General features: G+C 41.1%; 1 protein-coding gene across 1 annotated transcript in view; it reads left to right on the top strand.

Annotated features, from left to right (window-relative positions):
• The window catches only part of LOC138390404 (flavin-containing monooxygenase 5-like), a 66,113-nt gene extending 38,170 nt beyond the window's left edge, over positions 1-27,943 (top strand). The window contains exons 8-10 of the mRNA XM_069479254.1: positions 13,120-13,226; positions 24,209-24,323; positions 27,870-27,943. Coding sequence (XP_069335355.1) covers positions 13,120-13,226; positions 24,209-24,323; positions 27,870-27,943 — 296 coding nt within the window. The remainder of the gene's footprint in view (positions 1-13,119; positions 13,227-24,208; positions 24,324-27,869) is intronic.

Here is a 27,943-nt window from a genome sequence, read left to right as displayed (position 1 = left end):
TCCATGGGGTCCTCAAATCCATCCTGTGGTTATTTCCCTAGTTTCAGGTTGCATAATTGGAATGGACATACTTAGCAGCCGGCGGAATATGCACATTGGTTCCCTGACTTGTAGAGTGAGCGCTATCATGGTGGGAAAGGCCAAATAGAAGAATTGCCTCTACCTAGCAAAACAGCAAATCGAAAGCAATATCACATCCTGGAAGGACTGCAGAGATGAGTGCCACCATCATGATGCAGGGGTAACAATTCCCGTCACATCCCCATTCAACTCTCCTATCTGGTCTGTGCAGAAGACACATGAATCTTGGAGACTGACAGTGGCTTATTCTCAACTTAAACAATTGCAGCTGCTGTACCAGATGTGGTTTTATTGCTCGAGCAAATTAATACATCTCCTGGTACCTGGTATGCAGCCAGTGATCTGAAAAATACCTTTTTCTCTCTATCTCTTCATAAGGCCCCCTAGAGGCAGTTTGCTTTCAGCTGGCAAGAACAGCAATATAGCTTCACTGTCCTACTCCGGGGTCTTTCATCTCTCCAGTGCTATGTCATAATTTAGTTCTCAGAGATCTTGATCTCCTTTCCCTTCCACAAGATACAACACTGGTCCATTACATCGATGACGTTATGCTGATTGGACCCAGTGGGCAAGAATTGGAAACTACTCTTGACTTATTGGTAGGACACTTGCATGTCAGAAGATAGGAAATGAATCTGACAATTCAGGGCCCTTCTCCCTCAGTGAAATTTCTAGGAGTCTAGTGGTATGGGGGATGTTGAGATATCCCCTCTAAGGTGAAAGATAAGTTGTTGTATCTGGCCCCTCCTACAACCAAAACAGAGACACAATGCATAGTGGGCCTCTTTGGATTTTGGAGGCAACATATTCCTCATTTAGGTGTTCTACCCCGGCCCATTTACTGAGTGACCTGAAAAGCCTCTAGTTTTGAGGAGGGCCCAGAACAAGAGAAGGTTCTGCAACAGGTGCACGTTGCTGTGCAGGTTGCTCTGCTGCCTGGTTCATACGGCCCAACAGAGCAGTGCTTGCGGTGGCAGTGGCAGATTGGGATATTGTTTGGAGCCTTTTTCTGGCCACTATAGGTGAATAGCTGGGCAGACCTTTGGGATTTTGAAGAAAGTCCTGCTATCCTCTGCAGATAACTACTCTCCTTCCGAGAGACAGCTCTTGGCCCACTACTGGGCCTCAGCAGAGACTGATTGCTTAACCATTGGCCACAAAGTTGCTGTGCAGTCTGAGCTGCCCATCATGAGCTGGGTGTTATCTGATCCACCAAGCCATAAAGTTGGGCGTGCCTAGTAGCACTCCATTATCAAATCAAAAGGGTATATATGTGATTAGGCCCAAGCAGGCCCTGAAAGCACAAGAAAGTTACACAAAGAAGTGGCCCAAATACCCATGCTCCCCACTCTTGCTACACTGCCTTCTCTCTCCAAGTCTGCACCTGTGGCTTCATGGGGAGTTTCCTATGATCGGTTGACAGAGGAAGGGAAGACTCACTCTGGTTTACAGATGGGTTCTGCACAATATGCGGGCATCATCCAAAAGGGAACAGCAGCAGCACTACTATCCCTTTCTGGGACATTCCTGAAAGATAACAGTGAAGGGACATCCTCCCAGTGAGCAGAACTTCAAGCAGTACACCTAATTATTCATTGTGCTTAGGAGGAGAAATGGCCAGACGTGCAATTATATACTGATTTAGGGGCTGTCACCAATGGTTTGCCTGGATGGTCAGGAACTTAGAAGGAATATGATTGGAAAATTAGTGACAAAGAAATTTGGGAAAGAAGTATGTGGAAAGTTCTCTGAATGTGCAAAAATGTGAAGATGTTTGTGTTTCATGTGAATGCTCGCTAAAATGTGATCTCAGCAGAGGAGTTTAATAATCAAGTGAATAGAATAATCCATCCTGTGGGTACCAGTCAGCCTCTTTCCCCAGCCACCCCTGTCATCACCCCATGGGCTTATAAGCCAAGTGGCCATGGTGACAGGGGTGGAGGTTATCAGCATGGACTTCCACTCACCAGGGCCAACCTGGCTATAGTCCCTGCTGAGTGCCCAATTTTCCAGCAGCAGAGACCAACCCTGAGTCTCCAGTACGGCACCATCCCCTGGAGTAATCCACCAGCTTCCTGGTGGCAGGTTGATTACCTTGGACCATTTACATCATGGAAGGGGAAGCATCTTGTTCTAATTGGAATAGACACTTACTCTGGATATGGCTTTGCCTTCCCAGCACACAGTGCTTCTGCCAGAACTACCATCTGTGGACTTACAGAATGCCTTATCCACCAACACAGTATACTACACAGCATTGACTCTGATTAGGGAACTCACTGCATACCACAAAAAAAAAAAAAAAAGTGCAGATGGGTCCATGCTCATGAAATTCACTGGTGTTACCATGTTTCCCACCATCCTGAAGCAGCTGGTTTGATAGAATAGTGGAATGGCCTTTTGGAGCCTCAGTTGCACTGCCAGCTAGATGGCAATGCCTTGCAGGGATGAGACAAGGTTATCCAGAAGGATGTATATGCTGTGAGTCAAAATCCAGTATTATAATGCTATTTTCCCCATAATCAGGATTCAAAGGTCCCAGAATCAGAGGGTGAAGCTGGGAGTGGCACTATTACCTTAGTGATCCACTAGCACAATTTCCCAGAACTGTATGCTCTGCTGACCTAGAGATCTTAGATCCGGAGGGATGAATGCTTCTAGCAGGAGCCAAAACACCGATTCCACTGAACTAGAAGTTGAGACTGCCACTTGGCCACTTTAAATTCTTCGTGCCTCTGGATCAACAAGGAAAGAAGGGAGTTGCTTTGCAGGCTGGGGTGAAATTGGACAAAATTTGATGGCTGCCCCATAATGGAGCTAAGGAAGAGTACGTCTGCAATACAGGAGCTCCCTTAGGGCATCTCCCAGTATTACCCAGCTCTGTGATTAACATCAACTAAAAACTACAACGCAATTCAGGCAAGACTACTAATGGCCCAGACACTTCAGGAATGAAGGTTTGGGTCACTTAATCAGATAAAGAACCGTAACCAGCTGAGTTGCTGGCTGAAGACAAAGGGAATACAGAATGGGTAGTGGGAGAAGGGAATTAGAAATACCAACTACAACCACACAACCAGTTACAGAAACAACAACTATAATTGTCACGAGCATTTCTCTTTATTTTACCATATATACATTTTTATATGTGTATGTATAGATCAATACATATGTATAGATAGCAAATATCTTTGTTTTCCTCCATCTCTTATTCCTTTATTGTAAGGGAATAATAAGATCGTGACGTATTTTGATATATTTAAGTATTGTTAACTCTACATCATAGTATTTAAGTTATGGGATACAGAAGAGGAAACCTCACTCAAGGACTTTACTTCCCCTTCTGTGGAAGGGGTTAAGCATTTTCAGTTGTACACAGGATAGTTGTACATTGTTACGTAGAATCCTGATTTTGTTTTTGTCTTTAGCTGGATATCAAGTATGGTTTAAGGAAATGTGTATGGGTGCCACCTTGACAAGGGGTAGACTTGTGATGGTTAATATTCTATGTCATCTGGACTGGGCCATGGGTTGCCCAGATGTTGGGTTACACATTATTCTGGTTGTGTCTGTGATAGTGTTTCTGGATGAGGTCGACATTTGAGTTGGTAAACTGAATATATCATATTGCCCTCCCCAATGTGGGTGGGCCTCATCTCATCTGTTGGAAGCCTGACTAACACAAAAAAGCAGAGTAAAAGAAATTCTTTCTCTCTCTCTCTCTTTCCTTGATTGCTTGAGCTGGGACATTAGTCTATTACCCTCAGTTTCAGACTTGGACTAGAACGATACCACGAGCTCTCCTGGGTCTCCAACTTGCTAACTGCAGATCCTGGGACTTCTCAGCCTCCATACAATGCGAGTCCATTCCTTATAATAAATCTCTCTCTCTTTTTCTGTCTCCTTGGACCAAATTGTGTCTGAAGAAACCAACCCTTTATCTGGAATTCATTTAGGTATGTGATTTTTCTATCTCTGCCAATGAAATCTATCTCAAAGTTCAATTTTTATATACCTAAGACAATTAGGAATGCCAAGTAATTGTCCTATATAATGGCCCTCAGAAGTTTTAATATCTCTTCATCCTCGTAAATACAATGAAACAGATAGGTTGCGCTGTCTGGCCTCAGCCGCCACACTGACTCATAGCCACGTAGGGATCAAGCCCTGGAATTCCCTACTTTAGATCCTGTTCTTCCAATAACACAGAATCACCAAGTCACCTTTAAATCAGGAGTGGAAGCCAGCCACCAGTTAATATATGTCAGTGGCAAATCAATGAGCAACAACTGATATTTGGGCACCCACAAGTCTCCCCTACATACAAAGCCCCCTGTTCAGGCACCGTGAAAAAATTAAAGGGGGAGAAGAAGATTCAGGAGCCAGGAACTATTCTCTCAAAGGAGAAGACAGAACAAATAATCGAAGATTTAAAAATGAATAGAGGCTTATTCCAGTCAGCCATTATAAATAAGTTATCATCCCAAAATTCAGTGGTATAAAACAGCCACTAATTGTGTTCTCTCTCGTGATTTCAGTGGGAGGCTCCGGCTCCCGTGTCTGGTGAGGCTGCAGTCAGACGGTGGCTGGAGGGAGAGCAGCGGGGCAGTCCTGGGCGTTGCTCTCTCTCCCTGTGGCCTCAGGCTCTCTCCATGTGGTCTCTTCGTGCGAGCTAACTGGGTGTCCTCGCAACACCCGAGCATCACAGCAGTCACATTATTTACATGGCAGCGTAGGGCTCCAGCGCCAGGGCTTCCAGCCAGCAAGATGAAAGCGGCATCACCTCATTTGACCTACTCTCAGAAGTCATGAAGTGCCACTTCTGCATTTTCTTGGTTATAAGCAAGCACAAACCCATCCAGATTTACAAGCCGGGGAATTAGGCTTCACCTCTTGACGAGGGAGTAGAAGGGTTTTAAAAGATCACGTAGAACGGGAGATACTGCTGTAGTCATCTTTGGAAACAACAATCTCCCACAAGCTTAAACAAATACAAAACTGGTAATTGGAGCTTTGATCCCAATGAAATTCACTCTGCCCCAGAGACCCCACGTGATCTGATAGCTCAGCTCTTGCCTGCTATTTTCTCCAACTCTGCAACCAGTACTCAATTCCCTATGGACCTTAGTTTTTCTCAGTCTGACACCACGGAGCCACCTCCACCCAGTCGTTTTTTTTTTTTTTTTAGAGTCACCATTCTTTGGCCCCCTCCCCACATCTTTAAAAAAAAAATTGAAGGAATCTCTCATATCACTGGGCCCTTGCTATATCAGATCCCAAATTCCCCAGACTCTTTCAGTGCTCTGTGAGTTTTAAATTAAGTCTGTAGCTATCATTTATATGGTGTTCTAGAACAGGGAGATGAATCTTTAGTTAGGAGGATAGCAGTGATTGCCTAGGCCTCAAAGGATGGTGGAGGAAGAGGGGGAAGGACATGTCAAAACTCATGAAACTGTACATTCAAAATAGATACATTCATTTTTATGAATAATGCCTCAGTAAATTTAATTTTAAAGGAGAGAGAGAAGAGGCCAGGGTCTTAATTCCTTTGCTTGTGGGAGACTCCTTAGCCTCTGGGCACACTTGTCTACTCTCCCCTCTGACAACTGTAAGACAGCCAATTAACCAGATAATTGCAAAGTAGAGAGAATGAATCTTCACCTTCTTTGTGTTAACAGCCTAGCCCAGTGCCTGGATTCACACTTAATAAAAACTTGTTGAAATGAAGTTAAGTATTCAGGGGACACTGTGAGACAAGAGAAGGGCCCCCAACCCGATCCTACAAGGTGTCAGGAAAGGCTAGGGAATAATTTACAATAGTGGTTCCGAACCATTCAAGTATGAAAATGCCACTTTAAAATAAAAAATTTCAACACCCTCAAAAGAAATAATTATACTTCCAGTTACTATTGATTGAGAAAAGATGGTTCCAAAAACCACCATAAATTTAACAATGATTTTTTTTAATTTCTATTTTACTAATCGCACTCATCACACCATCATCTAGATACTTATCTTTTAAAATAGCTCTCCCATCTGAGATTCCATTAGTCAGTCTAGAGGTAAAACTAACATGAATGTGCAGACTTCCCGTAACACCTTCTTGCCCCACTAGTCGAGAACCACTTATCTGTACTTATTTCTGGATGTCTTCCCTGGGTTGTAATTGATGCTTCAATATCTCTCCTTCACAGAAATATTTAAATAATTTCTACTAATAAAGACATTAGTAGAAAGAACCTTTAGAATTTAAGGTTACAAAACCAATTTCCAGCTCTACCACTTAAGAGCTCTGATCCCTTGAATAAGTTACTTAACCATCATAAGCCTCCGTTTCTTCATTTGTAAAAAAGGAAAAATGATATCTCACAAACTTGATATGATTCATTTCAAATTGCCTAATACCCTTCCTGCCTAGCCTGTGATAAATGCTTAATAAAGTGCAGGAGGGAGAAAAATCCCTTTTAAGGTTCGTTGGCTACTTTGTCTCCTCAGACAGTACTGTCCTCTATAAATGGTAAATTTCCAAGATTATTTGAAAGGAAGACCAGCTTTAACGCGGCACCATCCAACAGAGTGCTCCTTTATCCCAACCCTTTGTTTCTGATCCCTACGAATTCTGTATCGACAAGACACACTCGTCCTTTACACCAGCTTAAACTCCATGAGTCTCTGTTTTAAAATAACTTTTCTGTATGGAAATTGTTCAAAGGCTTTTGGAAAATTTAGATAATTCATTCAAATCTATTTTGTTACATTCACAAATCTAAAAACGGAGTAGAACGTCTTATCTCTTTAGGTATGGAACTTACAGTTTTCATCATGGACATATCAGTATGTTACGGGATCACATTGCAGAAGAAAGAACAAAACCTTTCCAATGCCTAAAGTCATTAATCAATGATCAGCAAGGACAATGACAAAGGTGGCTGGACAAATTGGAGAAGGGGTCCTTTGAGCTCTAATTCTAGGTGCTGCTCTCTTTAATACCTCTACAACTTGAACTTTAGAGTTTTACATTTCAGAAGTGAACAGTTTGACACCAATTGCAATACCCTACAGGATGAATATTTACAATGAGAAATTGTTTAATTTCGTCTTGAATTCCCCCACTGCAACAATTACGATCAGTAAAAGCATTTTTGTTAATGACCTCAGATATCTACTAGATGAGAATAGCGGCTCATTACTGTATAAAAGACATTCCATCTTAGAATTTCCTTCTTTATAACCATTTAAATCCAAGTTTCTCCCTTTGGGAATTTGGTAATGGATATTCTGTGTCTATTTGGCTCTTTCTTTTTAAATTTAGGAGATTACTTTATTTCCTTTCTAGCCTTGATTTGTTTTGTTGTTTAGTGATTTGCTATTAATATTTAAACATATTCTTAAGAGGCTATCCCTAATGAGTAATATTTTTTACAAGACAAATTATCCCTAAGTTATTTATTACATATGGAAAATGCACAAATTACATAAATTATCTGGAATGATATTTAAAAACAACCTTTAACCATCTAGTAAATGACAATATTTCTCCCCTTTTAAAGTATTATCATTGGTTCTCAATCCCCTTTATATTCTTAAAATTATTGAAGACCCCAAAAGAACTCTTTTTTCTGTAAGTTATGTCTATTGAGATCCACCAAATTAGAAATTAAAACTGAGACATTTTTTAAATATTTACTTGTTCATTTAAAAATAACAATAAAAACCCAATGATATTAACATAAACAACATATTTTATGGAAAATAACTATCTTTTCAGAACAAAGAAATTTTAATGAAAAGAGCGGCATTGTTTTGCAATTTTTGCATTTTGCAAGTCTCTTTAATGTCTGGATTGGTGGAAAACAGCTGGATTCTAATATCTGCTTTTGCATTCAATCTGTTTAAATATGTTGTTTTGATTGAAGATTATGAAGGAATTACAGCCTCACTCAGATATGGTTGGAAAAGGGAATCATATTTGAATAGTTTTTTCAGATAATTGTGGCTATTTCTCTGTTGTTAAAAAAACCCAACAAGTGGTAATTTCTTAAAGGTTAGCTGCAATATGGAATCTGAAACTGTATCAATGAACTTTTTGTAGTCTATTACATTAAAATCTATTGATCTGTCTTGCACTTTAACCTTTTAACCATTCTTAATTTTGTAACATCACACGTTGGTCATTTATAAAATACTGGTTTCCTGAGTTGGGCAGATTTTCCAAATGTGACCTTATATCATTATACAATATCAGAAGATCGCATTTCTCATCAGAAAAGTCTTTCAGTTTTGGGAAGCTATCAAGTTTATAGTAGCAGATGCAAGTTTTCCAATATTCTAATTTTTGCATGAATGCTCTAATTTTATCACTTGAACTGACAGGCTTACTTCATCCAGTTTTTTTAGAAAATGTCTGTCATATGCCCAAGTCAGAATAACCACAGTTTGTGTATCAGTCATCCTTTCAAATAAAAATGGTGTTCCATAAGAAAAGCCATTAGTTCAGCTTACGGCTTAAAACAATTGCACAAGTGCTTTTTCCCACAGATAACCATCATATCTCAGAAAGCAGCAGAAGTGCAATATGCACACAGATTATTACAAAGACTCAGGGGCTGAGATTTAATAATATTAATAATTCATCAAGTTCACTGTTAGGGAAAACTGATTTTTTTTTTTTAAACTGCAAATGCATGGATGAGGAATTCAATGAGTACGAGCATGGTTTGGTGCCATTGCTTTAATTCGTTCTGAGGCACCCACCTTTGCTTTTGTGCCATCAGTGCAAATGTCAACGCAGTGAAAAAGGCAAATAAAGATGATTTTATGATGAAAATAGTTTCCCCCTCCCAGACTCTCTGAAGGGGTCTCGGGGACGAGCAGAGGTCTGCAGACTAGACTTTGAGAACTGCTGCTCTACATAATATTCAGTTTAGTCTTAACTTCTGAGACTCAGGTTTAAAACAAGCTAAAACCTCAGCAGCACAGCCTCATGAAGGTGGAGAAAGGAAGCCAGAACTGAGAGGTTAAAGGGGACTAGAAAATTGACCCAGTTGACAAATACCTTTCAACAAAGTAAATTCCAGTGTCAACAAAGTAAATTCCAGCGTCAGGTGAAATTCCAAGTCAGCCTGGTGGTAAAGGTGGCAACTGTTCTTTGAAGTAGGAACCTGTTTATCTTAGAAAGGATCCCAGCCACTGGCTGCGGTACAGAGATAAGAAGCCATCCCCTGAAGATGCCATCTGCTAAGAGCTAAGCAGGATGTTAAGCCTCCAACTGGATAAGTTGAGATCAAACACAGGGTTCATTCCTAGCAGCATAATAGCACATACGTAATGGTTAGTAAACTGAGGCAGGTGCCTGGCCATTATGGATGGAACCAACCGAGGAGGGGTGTTGGTCCAGGGAAGAGAGAAGAGGTTAAACAAATGCAAATCAAATAGTGTACGGGTTCCAAAGGCAAATGACCAAGACCTAAGAGCTGATATCTTACAGTAGTCAGATTAACACCCGACCACACCAGCTGCCATCAGAGACTATTCAAGACTCATTCCTTGCTGAATCTTGGTCTTGAACCAAGGAATAGTAGAGTTTGCAGATATAAAGGTTTAACAACTCCGCCTGCAAGGCCATCAGGAAAGCCACGAACGACTTGCTTTCCTAAACCAATTCAAATGATTGCACTAGATGATCTTAACAATCTGACAAATATTGATCATTATTAGAATGGGGCTACATAAAAGCAGTGGTTTTTCAAGCCATAATCTTCACAGTCCTGTGACTTAGAGAGGAGGGCTATCATCGGAGAAAGGCCAGGTGGGCAGACTTCTGTTCCTGCCACTCCAGTTCAACCCAAGAAGCTCCACGTCCATCAGCTATTATATATTAAACTTCCCAGTAAGGGTTCACATTTGTATATACATATTACTTATAATATATTATATAATATATGTGAAATGATAAAAATATATAGCATTTATATTATATATTTCTATATTACATATAATTATATATAATATTACTTATAATGTTACATAGTACATATTATATATCAAATGCACTATATTTAAATTATATTATATAATGTAATTATATTAGTATATATTAATATATATACATATAAAATGTTACATATATTAAAAAAGCAGGTGTAGAGCATCAAATTAAGCATTATTTCTTCCTGAACTGTGCAAAAACATGCACTAAAGCATATGTGCGGGGCCCATATAAAAAAGTCATGTACGGGGCCAGTGCTTATTAACTGTCAATAAAAGCCAATAGGTACAAGAGGTTTATTGGGGTCATGGGTAAAAAAAAAAAATCAAAAAGAACTTTTGCTTCCAGGCAGGATACACAAGTAGCAGCAGTTCATCACTCCCACTTCAACAACTAGGAAAAAAATAGATAAGTCACAAAAATCTCAGTGAAGACATGAAAGAGCTTAAAAATAAAGGGGACTAAATGCACTAAAATTCCAGAGTTGGAAGAGCCCTTCCTCAGTAAATAGAAATCATCAGGCTTTTCTTTCCTGGAGACGTTTGCTGGCCTTTTATAAGGACCTCAGTCCCATTCACGAGAGAGGAGACTTCCTGGCCTGATCACTTCCTAAAGGCCCCACCTCTTAATACTATATTAAATTGGCAGCGTCTGGATTTTACTAAACATAAACTAGTTGTAAACATAATCAATACAAACTAAATATAAATATAATAAAAACTATTATATATGTTTGTGTATATGTATGTGTGGGTGTGGATATATATCTATACACCTATCGATCCATATCTGTCTGGACCTGTCTGTCTGCTACACCAGGGCCTGACATTAGAAAGAACATATTGAAACAGTTACATAGATATAAATAATACTGTTTTTATTTGAATGGTAATGCTTTATTTTTAAAATTAGAAGACATTCTGACATTTAGTGGCAGAAAACTATCAAACTATTATAGTTCACTTTAAAATCAGTTAGTAGAGCCAAACACAAACTCTCTGGGAGTTTGGAAACTTGGAGGAAAAAATTTTGAGAGAGAAATGTTACAAATTTAAGAGAAAATGGATATATATTGCCATTACTGTATTATTATTCCTCAAGTTTAGAAATTTATCATGAACTAGGTATAGCTTAATCTGTTCGTTACATTTCTAAATTTATTCGAATGTTATCCATCCCAGAGAATACAACTGGCACAATTACTTGCCTGTTTTCTCTGGAAGTGAGCAAGAACAGTGTACTCATCATCACTAGCAGAAGGCACAAATACCTGTCGTAGTGAGTGGATTATATTATTATTTTTTTTTTTTTGAGACAAATTCTTGTTCTGTTGCCCGGGCTAAAGTGCCGTGGCGTCAGCCTAGCTCACAGCAACCTCAAACTCCTGGGCTCAAGCGATCCTCCTGCCTCAGCCTCTCAAGTAGCTGGGACTACAGGCATAAGCCACCATGTCTGGCTAATTTTTTTCCTCTCTATATATTTTTAGCTGTCCAGATCATTTCTTTTCTATTTTTAGTAGAGACGGGGTCTCGCTCTTGCTCAGGCTGGTCTCGAACTCCTGACCTTGAGCGATCCTCCTGCCTCGGCCTCCCAGAGTGCTAGGATTACAGGCCTGGTGAGTGGATTATAAAATTGAATGGCACATCAAGTGAAAATAGGAATATCCCAGAACACTTCAAATATTCCTGATTGCAGGACCCCAAAGAAATATGCCAAAAGATTTCATCAGTATGAGTAATGGCCCATTCACTGGAAAACTGGTGAGAAGAGAAGGAAGGACTTCAAAGTCAGTGACGTAAATATAAACAGCAGATAATCCGGGACCCGTTTACATTTAACATTTCTTTACCTTAGAATTTTCCCTAATGGCTCCAACTTTTTAAAACTGTTTAGGTTTGGCAAATAACAACAATGGCTTGTGTCACTCCTGAGCATCTACATGCACAGACACACAGGTAATTGTGGCTGACAGGACAGGCAACCTAGCGTTAAAATTTACTGAGGATGGATTGTCCCAGAGAGGCATAGTAAAGAGCTGGCTGGGCGTCTTCTAATACCATGTGATCAAGCCAAATTATTTTAAAAAAAAACATGTTACAGAAGAAAGAAAAAGTTTACTGGCTGGGTCTAAGTTATTCCATGCATATTTTTACTGACACTTTATTCTTTACGGAATGCTTATCAATATTATGTGTTTCAATAAATAACATTTCATGGGTCTTGAAAAAATGCACCAAAGCCTGGGGTAAAGAATGATTAGAATAAAAATAACTAAACTGAACTCCAGTTGTGATCTTCTCAACGTCAAATCCCTGGCAAATGGTCCTTCCGTGCGTTACTCCTAACGAGCCAGCAGCCCTCGTTCTAGCTCAAATCCCTAAGCACTGTGGGTCTTCCACGAGCCTAGCACTGTGCTAGGTTCCTTGGCGGATACAACCGAAGTCCGTGACGTTTCTCTTCTTAGGAAATCAGAATGCCCATATCTGCAGCAGAGAGCAAAATAAGACCATAAAATGTTAAGTCGTAATAATTATGATAAAGAGGGAGCTGCATTTTAAGTGAATCTCAAAGGAAGGATAGAATTTTGATGAGTGAAGATTGAGGAAAGGGCATTTGTTTTTCTATTGTTCCTATTTTGTCACCTTCTGAAGGCAGAAATGAGAAACCCATGATCTGGGGTCAGCAGGAAAGCCAGTCTGTCTGCAAAAGTGACCGCTGTGAGGAGTAAAGCAATTGGGAGGGACATCAGTAGTTGCTGGGTGCCTATTTTGGCTCGGCAGTATCATCAGTAGACATAGATGTGGATGTGGATGCAGACGGAATTATATAATAGACAGAGATTCTCACCTAAGCCTTGCCACAGCCGCTTGTAGTAAATTGGTATCACCCCCATTTTGCAGATAAGAAACCATAACTTGCCGGAAGCCATGCAGCTAATAAGTGGTCCTTTTGACTGTAAAACTACCCGTGTTACATACGGCGTAGACAGGCACAGAAAGCAAAACCAGACTGAGCCTTAGAAATCATAGTGTATCTCTGTCACACTCCAGGCCACCGGGCAAGCAGCACAGAACTGAGAGCTCCAGCCCCCTCTGCGGTGCTCTGGGACGCCCCTTCCTCTCTGGTGCCCAGAGCAGTCCGGACGCTCCTGGTTCTGGTACCTTGGTTTTCAGAAGCCAGCCAGGGATCAGCATGTAGCCACAGCTTGCTTTACAAGACAGCATAATAAAGAGCTGAGTTCCAATAACCATATGAACAAACTGGAATCTTGCATTAATCCACTTTCCAGAAGAAAAAGCCTCATAGCATCTGGTGGCTGAAAACATTTGGCTTAATCTCCTCATGGACCTGTTATCTCCTTTGCCTAACAGCTGCTGGTAATAATTGACTAGAATTTTTTTTTTTTTTTTTTTTTTTTGGCAAATACAGAATCTGAGTACATTATGTCTGACTACACCATAATGTTACCACCTAGTGGTTAAATATAAACTAACTTTCCATACTAATGTTATAAGGGAATAAGAAAACATGTCCCTGATGTTGTTTCCACTACATCATTTTTTTAAATTGAGATCATATCAGAATTTGCTCTCTGTGATGCTCAAAAAACACCCCACTCTGAGCTCTATGACGGAGGGGTATATCTGTAGGCATGTAACAAATTGTTGTTGAATGAATAAAGGAGGCTTTATTTTTTCTTCTCTGAACTTGATTTTCTCTGAATCAGCTTTAAAAGAGGTACCTTCTCATATACATAAACTATTAATAGTAGTGGGCATAAGTGCCCTAAGTATATCCTCAGGGATTATAGAGCTACCGGGTGAACAATGATGTGGCTGATGATTTTATCATATAGGTGCTGACAACCACTTAGTTAATTATATTGAAGAACTAAGACGCTACTAGCACAGTGCTAAAGATTTAAGGGAAATGTAATTCCTGGTTTCTATTTTTAAGCTTTATCATGAGGACGAAATATACCTAAATGAAAGAATAGCATAAAAACTTTATATAGCTAAGCAGAAAGTGGCACGTGGTATAGACAGTGGGTATTACAGGAAGAGGAGATGTTGGGAGGAATGGTGAAAAAGCTTCAGGAAAATGACAGATTGAAACATTGCTCCCAGTGGTCTGCTCCCGCCTGGGAAGAGCATTATCCAGCCCTTCCCCCAACCTCCTTGTGGTGAAACACACTTCCACTCGCTGTCAGGTTTTGCTGGGTGACTTGCTTTGAATAATAGAACGTGAGTGGAGTATATATATAGTGACCAACCAGAAATTCCAAATGCACATGCATGGTTCTTTTGGCCTCTTCCATCTCTGCCCTCTGTCATAAAAATATATATATATATATATATATATGTCCTAAATATGCCACAAAAGCAGTCCTTTAATTAGCTAGGAATTATCAAATCCACTGAGTCAGAAGATCAACAGCACCAAAGCAAATCATTATACAATGGAAATAAAACATTGGGGATCTGTCCTGAGCAGGTCAAGAAAGCACAAATAAGTTGCATGGTCCAGACACCAGGCCACCTGTCCCTGATGCATGAGCATCTTTCCTTTAACTCACCTCATGGAGGCCCTACCACTAGCTGAGAGAGAAAGAAAATCTCAGGCCTGGTTCCCAGATGGATTGCCTTGATGTGTTAGCACAAGCTGAAGGTGGATGATCTGGAAGGACAGTGAAGGAAGTGAAATGCTCCCACTGGGCAGGACTGTGAGCAGAGGGCTTGATTATTCACTTATGGAGGGCGAATGGGATCTACTGGGACTCCTGTGCAATGAACAATGGATTAATGGGTTGATCAAGGTGCTGGAAGAAGGAAGATTGGAAGATTAGAGGTAAGGAAGTATAGGGAAGAGGCATGTGAATGGACTTATGGGAGTGAGCACAGAGTGCGTGGATCTATGTGTCTCACATTAATGGCCAGGAGAGAGGAGTCTCTCAATAACCTGGCAAGAGATCCTCTCTCCTTGGCAAGGCTCTTTGCTCAGCCAGCCCTTTGCTCGTGCAATGGATCCACGGTGGCCATGGTGTCAACAACAGGTTCCGTGCATAGTCCCAGCAGCATGGGCCCCTCTCACTAAATCTATCTACTGCCACTGCTGAATGCTCAGCGTGCCAGCAAGCACAGACCAACACTGAGCTTTGATATGGCACTGTTCCTTGAGGACACCAGCCAGTTACTCGGTGGCAAGTTGATTTCATCAGACCTCTTCTGCCATAGATGAGGTAGCAATTTGTCCCCACTAAACTGAAACCTATTCTGGATGAGGTCTGCTTTCCTTACCCACACTGCCTCTCCCAGAGCTCACACAATCCCTGATTCACCAACATGGGGTCCTGCATAGCGTCATTGTAGACCAAGGGAGTCTACCTCACCGCTATCCACCTGCATGACTTCACACAAGCTAAACCACTCTCTCTAAGCTTTGACTGCCTCAACTATAAAATGAGGAATTTAATAGTAATTTTATTGATTATAATGTGTACAAAGAGATTAATATATAATAAATCCATAGTGAGTTTCAGTTCCACGTCCTATCTTCTTGGTTCATCTTGTCTCCCCACCATATGCTGGGGGAAAGAAGGGCTGATGGAACACAGTGCCTGAAACCCAGTAAGTGTCAGCCAGTATATCAGGGGGGTGACTTCAAGGACTTCTTGAAGCTACGTGGAACTAATACTGAACACAGCTTCACCTGCTGGCATTCTACTGTCAATGGCTCTCTCTCTTCAGCTTGAGGCTAATCCGTGAGAAATCCAGTTCGCTGCAAATGTTTGTTTCAATTGTCCTGGAAAAAAGTTGCTGTTGTATGTAAGATATTTTAATAGGGTCAAACAATTGTACTTTTAAGACAGGAGATAAACATGGTCCTCTGTTCAGTTTTCTCCCTAAGAGGAGGAAAAAAATGAGAGAAGATTCCAAGGGAGGTCAGTTAAAGGAGCTATGAAAAACCGTGTCATTGCACACTTAAAACAGGGGCTTTTATGGTATATAAATTATATCTCAATGAAGATGATTTTTTAAAAAAATTCAGAAAATCTGTGGGGGAGAAAAAAAGGAGCTATAAAGATAATGGCAGATTGTATGAAATATCACTAGATTGCACTAACCTAACAGCTTCAATGGCATTAAACAGCATCATTTACTCTTCCCTCTTCAATTGTGAACTACTAAATAAAAGTCACAGTTTTTCGTTGTCTTGCAAACCTGTCCACATTCGGTAGCTACAACGTCCATTTTTCATAACTATCCAATACCCGATTCCTTCTGTTGTCCCCCAGTCATGCACAAGCTCACAAGAGCCAATTGTTAAATTTTCAAGGATTTTGGTGAACAATTTAATAAGTGGCCATTATTAAAAATTAAGCTAAACTTAAATAAATTATATTAAATACAAAGGTGATAAATACCCCAAACTTATCTATTCCTAATTATTTTGCTATTTTGTTGTTATCTGTGCTCTTAAGTTTATTTATGTCTTGGAAGAAGGTCATTCTGTGAAAGAAGGGTAGCAAGAGAAACACGTAGAGGGGGGAGGATGGTGCTGCCGTCAGCTCTAGCATTGTTATCACTGTTGCTACTAATGGACATGTAGCCCACTGAGTGTTAGCAGTTGGCACTCCCCTAAGAGTTCACCCCAAAAGATCTTGCATGCCATGACCCAAGAAAGCCCAGTCACAAACAGGCTCAGAATTCCCAGCAAGCTTGTTTCTACTCTGCAATTTTGGCCATATCTTTCACTTCTCTTTCCAAGGATAGCAATAGTGTTTTTGCAGCCCTTAAGAATCTGCTGAAACCATCCATTGTAGATGGCCATTATTTCTCTACCAGCTTGCTCTCTTCTCTACTCAGAGAGCTTAAGCTCCAGTAGAATCTACCCAACTTGCATTTGTTTCTTTTACTGATCCAGTAATTTTAATGGTGTAATGATGGATCGCAGATTTGTGATATCATTGCTTGGCTATTTTTATTAATTAATGATAAGTGTCTTTAAGCTTTCATCAGATTATAAATGATCTGAAGTTTTCATAAATTATAAATGTGTTGGGGGGGGCATGGGCAAAAATAAATAGATAAAGTAATTATCACCCCAAGCGGCCTCTTTCCCTTGGCTTCTCTTAAAACACCCTTTTGGTCTCACTTACATTACTCCTCCCCTTAGGATCCTCTAACCTTTGATCTTTTTGTGTAAATACAGAGGCCTTTGAAGGGTAATTTCCTTCTCTTCCTTCTACTTATTTCAACTCCACACCCAAGTCTGTGTAAAAGGCCACCTGCTCCAGGAAGCCTCCCCTAATCACCGTAGCTCTCATCTTAGCCACCTGTGGGAAACAGGTGTGAAGCGCTTTGGTCCTTGGTTTTTGGGGGCTCACACAGGCATGGAGACTTCTCCTCTGCGGGAGGGATGCCTTTCCCCTTGGTGGCTATTGAATTAGGCAATTACTTTTAAGGACAAGTTCACTGATTTCGATAATCACTATGTGTCTAAAAAGATAAAAGTAGCAACAGTCAGGAATAAATATATAAAATAGTTTTTAAAACGTAAATTTCATGAATTGAATAGTTTTCCATTAAGAGAGTCCACTTAATGCCTTAGCACTTTTAACGCCGATGGTGTCTTTGTCCCCTGTCTTCCTTCTTCACCTTCCCGCGGAGTGTCCCCTGTGTTTCAGACACGGCTTGGGGGGCACCCAGCGCCCACCGGCTCCCTTACTTTCCAGGGCAGGGGGAGGTGAGGCTAGCAAGGTGAGGGGTCATTTCCCCAAAGCCAAGAAAGCTCATCAATAGCAGACTTGGCATTAGACCCTTGGTGTGTCTGATTCCCAAGCCCAGGCTTTTTGTGATATGAACAATCTGCATTTTTACAAATAAGATTCTTATTACTTCTAATAATCCCACTTGATTTTTCAAAATCCTCACAGCTTTTTATCTTTTCTAGTGGTGCTACGAATAAAAATTAGGAAAAATGAATTCCTCCAGAGCTTTCTTTCCTCGCTTATTATTGCCAATTTTACCTCAGTGCCATTTCTTGGGGTCACGTGGGGACTGTGACCTGGCACACCCCCCTACTCCCAGCCCCGGCCTCGGTCCGGCACTCCGGTCCTACCCAGAACCGACAGCAGGGGGAGCTCTCAGCCCGCAGCCCTCCCTCCCCCTGCAGGTCGTGGGGTTTGGTTATGGTGTCGTCCTTTCTTCCGAAGCCCCTTTCTCAAATACAGAAAGCATAGGGAGAGGAAGGAGGTGGCAAAGGCTGATGGGACACTCCAGAGAGAAAAGCTGCACAGTCGCCTAGGCTCGGTGTGCGGAGCAGGGAGGTTGCACGGAGGGAAAACAACGGGGCCTGCCCAAGGGGCGGTGGTATCGTGCGGGGGGGCCGGACGCCCCTATTCTAGTGCCCCGTCTGCCTCTGGCTATTGGATGTTAGCATGGGAAGGGCCCTTAATCTATATAAGCCTCAGTTTACTCATCTGTGAAACAGCAAAATAATACATGTCCCGCGAATTTCACGGGAGTATTGCAAGGATGAAAGGAAATCATGGCAATGAAAGTGCCCGGAAGCCGCGCAGCCTGTGCACGTCCGGCCCGGACACGTCATTTTTAATAAGAGAAAAAAATAACTGTCTTTGGAATGAATAAACTCAGTCCTGTCACTAACTGCATGCATCTGTTACTTAGTATTTCAAAGTCTCACTTGTCTTCCAGTAAAATGGTACTAACAATACCCCCTGTGATACACAAATTATATAAGATAATTCCTTCCTCATTTTCTCTTCTTCTCTTTGGTCTGGCGGTTTCTTCCTCCTTGATGGAGCAGGGAACACAGTTACAAATCTTTCAGGGTGGCCCATGTCCAGCCACAGAGCACAGGCCCCTGTGTTACGACCAATAGCCCAGAACGTTCATTTCCCTGCCTACACGAATTTCTGGGCACAACAGTACATTATTGCACACGCTGCAAAACAAAAATTTCTTAAGCAAGAAAATGTTTTAAAGGAAAAGTGGATGATTAAATTGGAAGACGCTCTATTCTGGTACGGAGCATCATTCACAACTGTCTGGAAGTCTTGGTTTCGAACAAGCTGTCTTACTGGGTATGCACCTTCATCGTCTAACTTGTCCAATTGGGTGTTCTGATTTGGGGGTTAACATAAGGTCACGCTATTTTTTCATAATTGGAAATCTCTTCTTTTAAAAATTTCTAAATAAGTAGAAATCACTTTAAGATTAATTGAGTCTATGTTGATGTTCAGAAAAATTATTCAAAACTTGGAAATCAGGCGAAAGGAGGACTACAGGCCCTTTCAAGATCAGACCAGAACTTTGTCTAACAGGTCTGCTCGAAAACTACTTAATTCTCTAGTAGGCACACTTTTGTGTGACTTGTTATTTATTATTAATGGGAGCCCAGACATTGTACAGTTAGACGATAACTCATAGATTTTCATCAGGTAGAGACATAAATAATCCTGTGCTGCCGAAAAGATAACCACGAAGTTATGATTTCATTGGCCAGTATGATATTAACCAGGTTTCCATGTAACCTGGCATTCAACATTCTTTCTTCAGTGACTAAAACTTCTTCAAATGACACCAGGTTTCTCATCTTGCTGATTCCCTTGTTAACAAGTTTAATAAATCTTTGATGTGTGTTCATTCTATATTTGTATATTTTTAATTTTAAAGAAATTATTCTTTGACATCCCTCTCCCCCTCCGTCCTCCCCCACTGCAACAGTGCATGATAGGATAATAAAATTCCTGATTGTGTATCACACAGAAGCGGCTGCAATAAACAAACGGTCTGATTCTCTACTGCCAGAAAAAAATAATTAACTATTCTGTATTAAAATGAAAAGTGTTATCAATGGGACAATCTCCACAATCTGTGTACATCAAATAACAACTTTCTGAAGGTCAGTTTGTCCTGTTCCCGAATATATATTTTGCAGGTTTACACTTTAGTGTGTATACCAGAAGGCAGACTTATTTATGATTTCTTCATCCATTCAGCATTAACTTATTGAGGGCATACTATTTTCCAGGCTCTAGTATGGCTTCCAGGATTGCAGCAATTAACACAATAAACCACATTCCTGTACCCATGGAGCTTATATTCCGCTGGGAGAAAACACAATAAACGGACAGTAAATATAAAGGATGTCAGAGGATAGTAACTGTGATAGAGAAGATAAAGCATAATACAAGAGACAGGCAATGTGGGGCCCGGGGAAGTCACTATTTTATAAAAAATCATCATGGAAAGCCATGAGGTGGTGGCATTGGCCTGGAGACGTGACGAAGCGAAAAAGAGTTTTCTAGGGAAAAGGAACAGTAATGCCAAAGCTCTCACGGAGTGGGGTGAGGGATTGACGGCGTTAGATCTTAAAAGGCACAGTAATAACTGTAAATTTTACTGTGCTGATTGGAGGGTTTTGAGCAGAGGAGGAACCTTTCCTTTTAAAAACGCTCCAGCTGTCTGTGTGGGAACAGACTGTAGGGAAGAGAGGCGGAAGTGGGGTGCCCAGCCACGAGGTCGGGGCAGTGACCCAGTGAGAGGTGATGGTGGTTCACTCACTGCAGGATGATAATTGTGGAGGAAGGCAGATGCAGGGCATATTTCTTTTCTTTCCTTTTCTTTCTTTTTGTTTGTTTGTTTAGGGGTTTTTTAGAGACAGGTTCTCACTCTGTCCCCCAGGCTGGAGTGCAGTGGTGCATTCATAGCTAGCTCACTGTAATCTTGAACTCCTGGGCTCAAGTAATCCTCCCACCTCAGCCTCCAGAGTAGCTGGGACTTCTGAATCTCCTCTTGAAGATAAAGCCCATAGGATTTCCTAATAAAGGAGAAAGACGGAATCAAGGATAACTTGGCCAGAGCAACTGAAAGGATAGGGCTGTTATTTAACAAGATAGGAAGACTATAGGACAATAATTTGGGAATAGTGTCAAGATTTCATGTTTGGATAGATTTAGTTTGAGATGCCTATTAGACATCCAAATGGAAATTTCTGGCAGGTAGTTGAATACGTAAGTTTGTAATTCAGAGCAGAAATCCAAGCTGGAACATTAACATGAGTCTCATTTCAAATGTGGGTATTTAAAGCTAGGGGAACAGGTGAAATAAGGAAATGAGTGTAGAAAGAGAAGTCTAAGAAATGCACTCTGGGGCATTCAGATGTTCAGAGGTGTGGGAGATGAGGACAATAAAGAAAGTTGAGAAAAAGCAAGAAAAGAAAAAGAATTAAGAGTGATATCCTAGATGCCAAGTAAAGACAGGATTTCAAAAAGAAAGTTAGGATACAGGTACTCAAACAGATACTTACATTCCAATCTTCATAGCAGCATTATTCGCCATAGCTGAAAGGTGGAAACAACACAAACATCCATCAACTGATGAATGGATAAACAAAATGCAGTATATTCATACAATGAAATATTATTCAGCCTTAAAAAGGAATGAAATCGTGACACATTCTCCAACATGGATGAAACTTAAAGAAATTAAGCTAAGTGAAATAAGCCAGACACAAAAGGACAAACATCGTATGATTTCACTTATACGAGGTGCCTAGAATATGCAAGTTCATAGGGACAGAAAGCAGAATGGTAGCTGCCAAGGAACGGAAAGGGTGGAAGAATGAGAAGTTATTGCTTGGTGGGTACAGAGTTTTTGTTTGAGGTGGTTAAAAAAAGTTCTGGAAATGGACAGTGAAAATGATTGCACAATACATAAGTATGCTTAATGCCATTGAATTGTATGTTTAAAAATGATTAAAATAGTAAATTTTATGTTACATATATTTTACCATAATTAAAAAATTATATACATATATACAGGCATGACATGATCAACTTTGTTAAATGCTGCTATGAGTCAAGTATATCATTGTCTATTGCAGCATAAAAAAGTACCTCAAAAGTTAGTGACTTAAAGCAACAATTCTATTGCTTATAGTTCTGTGGGTCAGCAATTCAGACTGGCTCAGCTGGATGGTGCGCCTGCTTGCCTTGCTTGGGGTCACCGATGTGGCTACAGTCAGACAGCAGGCTGGCTGGGAGTTGGCTGTTTCCCGATGGCTGTGGAAGGTCTGGCGGTTAGCTTGAGCTGCTACACCTTGATTCTCCTTCACATGACCTCACCAGCAGGACAGCCCAAACTTCTTTTCTTGACAGCTGGGCTCCAATGAACAAGCGCCTACCCAGCCTCTGCTTGCTTCGGACTTGCTAATATCCCATTGGTCAAAGCAAGTCCCATGGCCAAGTCCAGAGTTAATGTGGGAGGGAAGCACACAAGGCATGGATCTTGAGAGGCAGGAGTGTTTGGGGCCAGTAAGGAACAATCTACCACAGTCAAGTAAGATGCAGGTTGAGAACAAGTGATGCAGTTAGGCAACATGGACTTCACTGATGACCTTGACACGTCTGTTGTGGCAGAGTATTGGGGTAAAAAACATGACTCAGGGGTGTCAAGTGGAAGACGGGAGAGAGGCACAGGAGACGGTGAGAACAGATGACTCAGGGTTTGGTGGTAAAGGGAGCAAAGAAAAGGTACATGGCGGCAGGAGACATGAGGTAAACTGTTTTTTAAAAAATAAGTGATATTGCAACATGCTTCTGTGCTGATAGGAATGACCCAGTAGATGGTGTCTTAGTCCGTTTTGTGTTGTTATAACAGAAAACCAGAGACTGGCTAATTTACAGAGAAAAGAGGTTTATTGAGCTCATAGTTCTGCAGGCTGGGAAGTCCAAGTTCAGGCAGCCCGTCCCATGATGGTCTCGAGCTGCTTCAACTCATGGCAGAAGGAAGGGGAAGCAAAGAGGCTAAAGCTTCGCTTCATAACAACCTGCTCTCTTCCTGTGAGAGCAAGAACTCACTCACTCTTTTGACACTGCATTAATCCTTCATGAGACCAGATCCCTCAGGACCCAAGTGCCTCTTCAAGCCCTCACCACCTCGCAACATCATGACATTGGCAATTAAACTTCAGCATGAGTTTTGGCAGGGACAGACCACATTCACACCACAGCAGATGGGAAATCATACTCATGGGACCATTACTTCTATATAACCTCGCAGGACAACTGTTAACATCCGCTTTAAAATTTTTCCAGATCAAAATTATTTTACCATGCTTGAGGTTTGGAACATTAAGGATTCTACCAAATATGTGCTGACATTGATGTAAAATTACTTACAGAGAAAAGTCCGACTTTGTCTACAGATGCCTTTCTATCCAGGCTACTTAATTTTTGAAATTTTGTAGTTGGACATCAACTCCTCCCCTGCTAAAGTGGATTCCAAAGCATTCGAAAATCTTCCAGTGGGCAATGTAAGATACCAACATCTTAACCTCTCATTAGAGAACTGTCTCCTTTCTATGTCTTAGCAAAAGCTAGGCCAGGAGCAATGATACTCTGAGAAAAATGAACAAAAATATAAGCTTCCAGCTACTCTTCCAAAATCTCAAATTCAGTCCTTAGATCAAGACTTGGAGGCCGGGCGTGGTGGCTCATGCCTGTAATCCTAGCACTCTGGGAGGCCGAGGAGGGAGGATTGGTCAAGGTCAGGAGTTCGAGACCAGCTTGAGCAAGAGCGAGACCCCATCTCTACTAAAACTAGAACGAAATTATCTGGACAACTAAAATATATATAGAAATAATTAGCCGGGCATGGTGGTGCATGCCTGTAGTCCCAGCTACTAGGGAGGCTGAGGCAGAAGGATTGCTTGAGCCCAGGAGTTTGAGGTTGCTGTGAGCTAGGCTGACTCCACGGCACTCTAGCCAGGGCAACAGAGCGAGACTGTCTCAAAAAAAAAAAAAAAAAGATTTGGACACCCGAGGGATAAATATAAGAATTTAACCATTTATCACCTTACTTAGTCATCTTCACTGAGCTACATTTTAATATTATTCCTCCAGATTTTCCTAAGAAACAACGATATTCATTAGTTACATGCATATGACGAGAATTTCAAATGATTTTTACTCTTTTCCATGAGTAAAACAATTTTTTTTTTCTAAAAAGAAAAGCAGTTTCCAGTCCAAACACATAAAGAGGTTAGAAGTGGTCACTCCTGCCCTCAGAAGAAAAAAAGCTGAACAAACCGAAAATTGACAACTTTTTTTAGATCCTTCAGAAAACTGAGGTCACAGGACAAGCTGCTGCCCTAGAAAGTGGAGAGACAGATGAATACGGAGAATCACGGCTTACAGGGGCAGACGCCAGCCGCCGGAGACCATTCGGTAGGGACATTGTCAGAGGCTCAGTGTGGGCCAGCATGCGAGTAACCCTGGGGGCAGTCTTAACTGAGCCCCCACAGTTCAGAAGTTTTACCTCCAGGTTCTCAGAGAAAATTCCCCTAATGCTTCTGGCAAAGAGAGGGAGACAAATAGCCATTTTGAAATAAGCCCAGAGCATTCTGTTCTTAACAAAAGCCTGCCCTCAAGGGAAACTTTTTTTTTTTTTTTTTTTTTTGAGACAGGGTCTCACGCTGTTGTCCAAGCTGGAATGCGGTGGCACTAATGTCACTCACTGCAACCTCAACCTCCCAGGCTCAAATGATTCTCCCGCCTCAGCCTCCTGAGTAGCTGGGACTACAGGTGCATGCCACCATGCCCAGCTAATTTTTTTTTAACACACTGCCACACTAGAAAAATTTTTTCTTCCTTGGGGCCACAGTGTTTTGTTATGAAAATAGAATAAAAACTTTGAAAATAAAACGACCCTATCTAATTTAGGGAAAAATTTGTTATTTTTTTTTGTTTTCTGTGCATGAGTTATATCCAACTTGAAAAATGTTCTCATGGCTCCCAAGGTAAAGAGACATGTGAGTTACATATGCTTCACGAGGCCCCAGGCTCAAAACTAGCGTGAGTTAAATACAACTCACATGGCAGTTAATGTATTAAATTATTATTCTTTGTAGAGGCAGGATCTCAATATGTTGCCTAGGCTGGTCTCAAACTCCTGGCCTAAAGAAATCCTCACTTTGGCCTCCCAAAGTGGATCACAGGTGTGAGCCACCACACCTGGCCAAGGGAAACTATTTTAGCAGAGCCCAACCAGCTTGGGTTTTACCAGAGTCTAATAGACCTGGGGAAGGGAAATACCTAATTCCAGACCCTTCTTCCTGTCTCACTTGAGGCAGAGGGAGAGGGAAGCTCACTTGTGAAGGTCCACGCTCAGGGACACAGGCTCACTGAAAGACTGAGACCTCATCATCAGATCACAGAATGCTTCTCTTCATGCCAAATCTTAACACCACATCCATCAGGCTCTAACAACAGGGGCTCACAGCTAAAAGAACTGCAAGCCTCAGACTCTATTTAGGAAAGAATCTCTAGGGAAATCCAAAGACAACAGGGGAGACAAAAACACATAAGGACATTTTACCTCTGACACCACAGGTACAGCAAACAGTAAATACAGCCTGACTCCCAGCCAAAATACATAAAACCTCACACTGAAGGCCTATTTATCTCAGTTCCTTTTACTAAATAGATCATATCTGGCTTTCAACAAAAAATTGCAAGGCATGGTAAAAGGCAAAAAACACAGTTTGAAGAGATAAAGCCGACATCAGAGCCAGACTCAGATATGGCAGCGATTTGGGAATTATCAAACTTGAAATTTAAAATAACTATGATTAATATGCTAAGGGCTCTAAAAGGAAAAGTGAACAAAATGGAAGAACTAATGGATAATCTCAACAGAGAGATGGAAACTCAGAGAAAGAGGAAATTCTAGGAATCAAAAACAACATAACAGAAATAAATAATGCTTTTGATGGGCTCATCAGTAGATTAGACAGAGTCAAAGGAAGAATTAGTGAGCTTGAAGATACGGCAACAGAAACTTTCCAGAATGAAAAGCCAAGAAGAAAAAAATTTTTTAAATAAAACAGAAAAAAAAAACAACAGAACTGTGGGAAAATTATAAAAGGTATAATATACACAAAATGGAAATACCAGAAAGAAAGAGAGAGAGAAAACCAAAAGAAATATCTGAAGTAATACTAGCTGAGAATTTTCCAAAATTAATGACTGACACCAAACCACAGATTCAGGAAACTCACAGAACACCAAGTAGGATAAATACAAAAAAAAAAAAAATCACACCTAGAAATATCATAGCTATGATGGTTAATTTTATGTGTCAACTTGACTGGGCTAAGGGATGCCCAGATAGCTGGTAAAACATTATTTCTGGGTGTGTCTGTGATGGTGTTTCCAGAAGAGATGAGTATTTGAATCTGCCCTCACCAACGTGAGCAGGCATCATCCCATCTGTTGAGGACTTGAATAGAACAAAAAGGCAGAGGAAGGGTCTTCTTAAGCTGGAACTTCCATTTTGTCTTGCCCTTGGACATTAGAGCTCCTGGTTCTCAGGCCTTCAAATCTGAAGACTTATACCAGCACATGTGCACGCACACACACACACACACACACACACCCAGTTCTCAGGCCTTCATACTCAGACTAAATTATACCACCAGCTTTCCTGATTCTCCAGCTTGCAGACAGCATATTGTGGGACTTAGCCTCCATAATCACATGAGCCAATTCCCATAAAAAATCTCATACACACATATATAGTGTGTGTGTGTGTGTGTGTGTGTGTCTATCTGTGTCTTCTATTGGTTCTGTTTCTCTAGAGAACCCTGATTAATACAATATCCAAACTGCAGAAAATCAAAGACAGAGAAAATCTTGAAGTCGGAGGAAAGATAAACACCTTACCTGTAGAGGAACAACGATAAAAAATACATTGGATGTCTCCTCAAAAACCTTACAGGCAAGAAGACAGTGGAGTGAAATATTTAAAGTGTTGAAAGTAAAAGCATCTTTGCGGCAGAGACAAAAATCCATGCTCTCTTTTCAGTGTATGGAGCTGTCGCTGGGAAGTGACTACTTGACATGCACTATGTTTTCCTGCCCCTTCTCATATAGGTGTGACCATGTAACTGATGCCAACCAATAGAATGTGTGACAATTGTTTTTTTTTTTATTTTATTTTTTGTTTTTTTAGAGACAGGGTCTCACTATGTTGCTCAGGCTGGAGTGCAGTGGCTATTCACAGGCACGATCGTAGAGTACTGCAGCCTTGAACTCCTGACCTCAAGTGATCCTCCGGCCTCAGCCTCCTGAACAGCTGGGACTTACAGGTGCCCTTCACCACACCCAGCTTCAACCAATGCAGTATGAACATAAGAAATGTGTGTCCCTTGAGGGCCCAGAAAAGGTGTGCCTTCTCCGTCTTCTCTTTTCCCTTCACTCTGTGGATGAAGAAAACCACAAGGCCTTAGGTTATGGCAAAGTCACACGACGGAAAGAACATGGCTCCCTAAATCCCAGGATGGGGGGTCACCTTTACCAGGAACACCCACACTGTACTGTTACATAAACGGAAAGTACATTTCTGTTGTGTTTGAGCCTTAATGCATTTGGGAGTCTGTTTGTTACAGTAGCTAGTACAACACTAAGTATTATAATTTTCTTTCCTTTTCTAGAGAAACTACTGACTGTTCCTTAACCATCTGAGGTGATCAAACCACATTATCTCCTCTCCAGGAACTTCTAAGCCCTTCCAAGAATGGTGGTACAGGGTTTTCCTTACCATTTTGTCAAGATCTACCGGGAATAATTTGAGGCTTTACTGGGTAATTTCTAAGGCTCGGGTCATATCTTGCTCTTCCTCTGAAGTGCCAGAATCCCAGGGAAGAGCAGGACGTGGTCAGCAGTGACACTCCTTCCCTCCATTTGTTCCCTCCTCCTTCCCCGACTATCTAGGATTCCTTGTCCACATACCAGAAGATATCCGCCATGAAACGGTCTCCTTCTCCCACTTCCGAACATCCCCATGA

The sequence above is a fragment of the Eulemur rufifrons genome, chromosome 8 (assembly GCF_041146395.1).
Source record: "Eulemur rufifrons isolate Redbay chromosome 8, OSU_ERuf_1, whole genome shotgun sequence".
Classification (NCBI taxonomy): Eukaryota; Metazoa; Chordata; class Mammalia; order Primates; family Lemuridae; genus Eulemur; species Eulemur rufifrons.
This window is presented reverse-complemented; position numbering and strand designations above follow the sequence as displayed.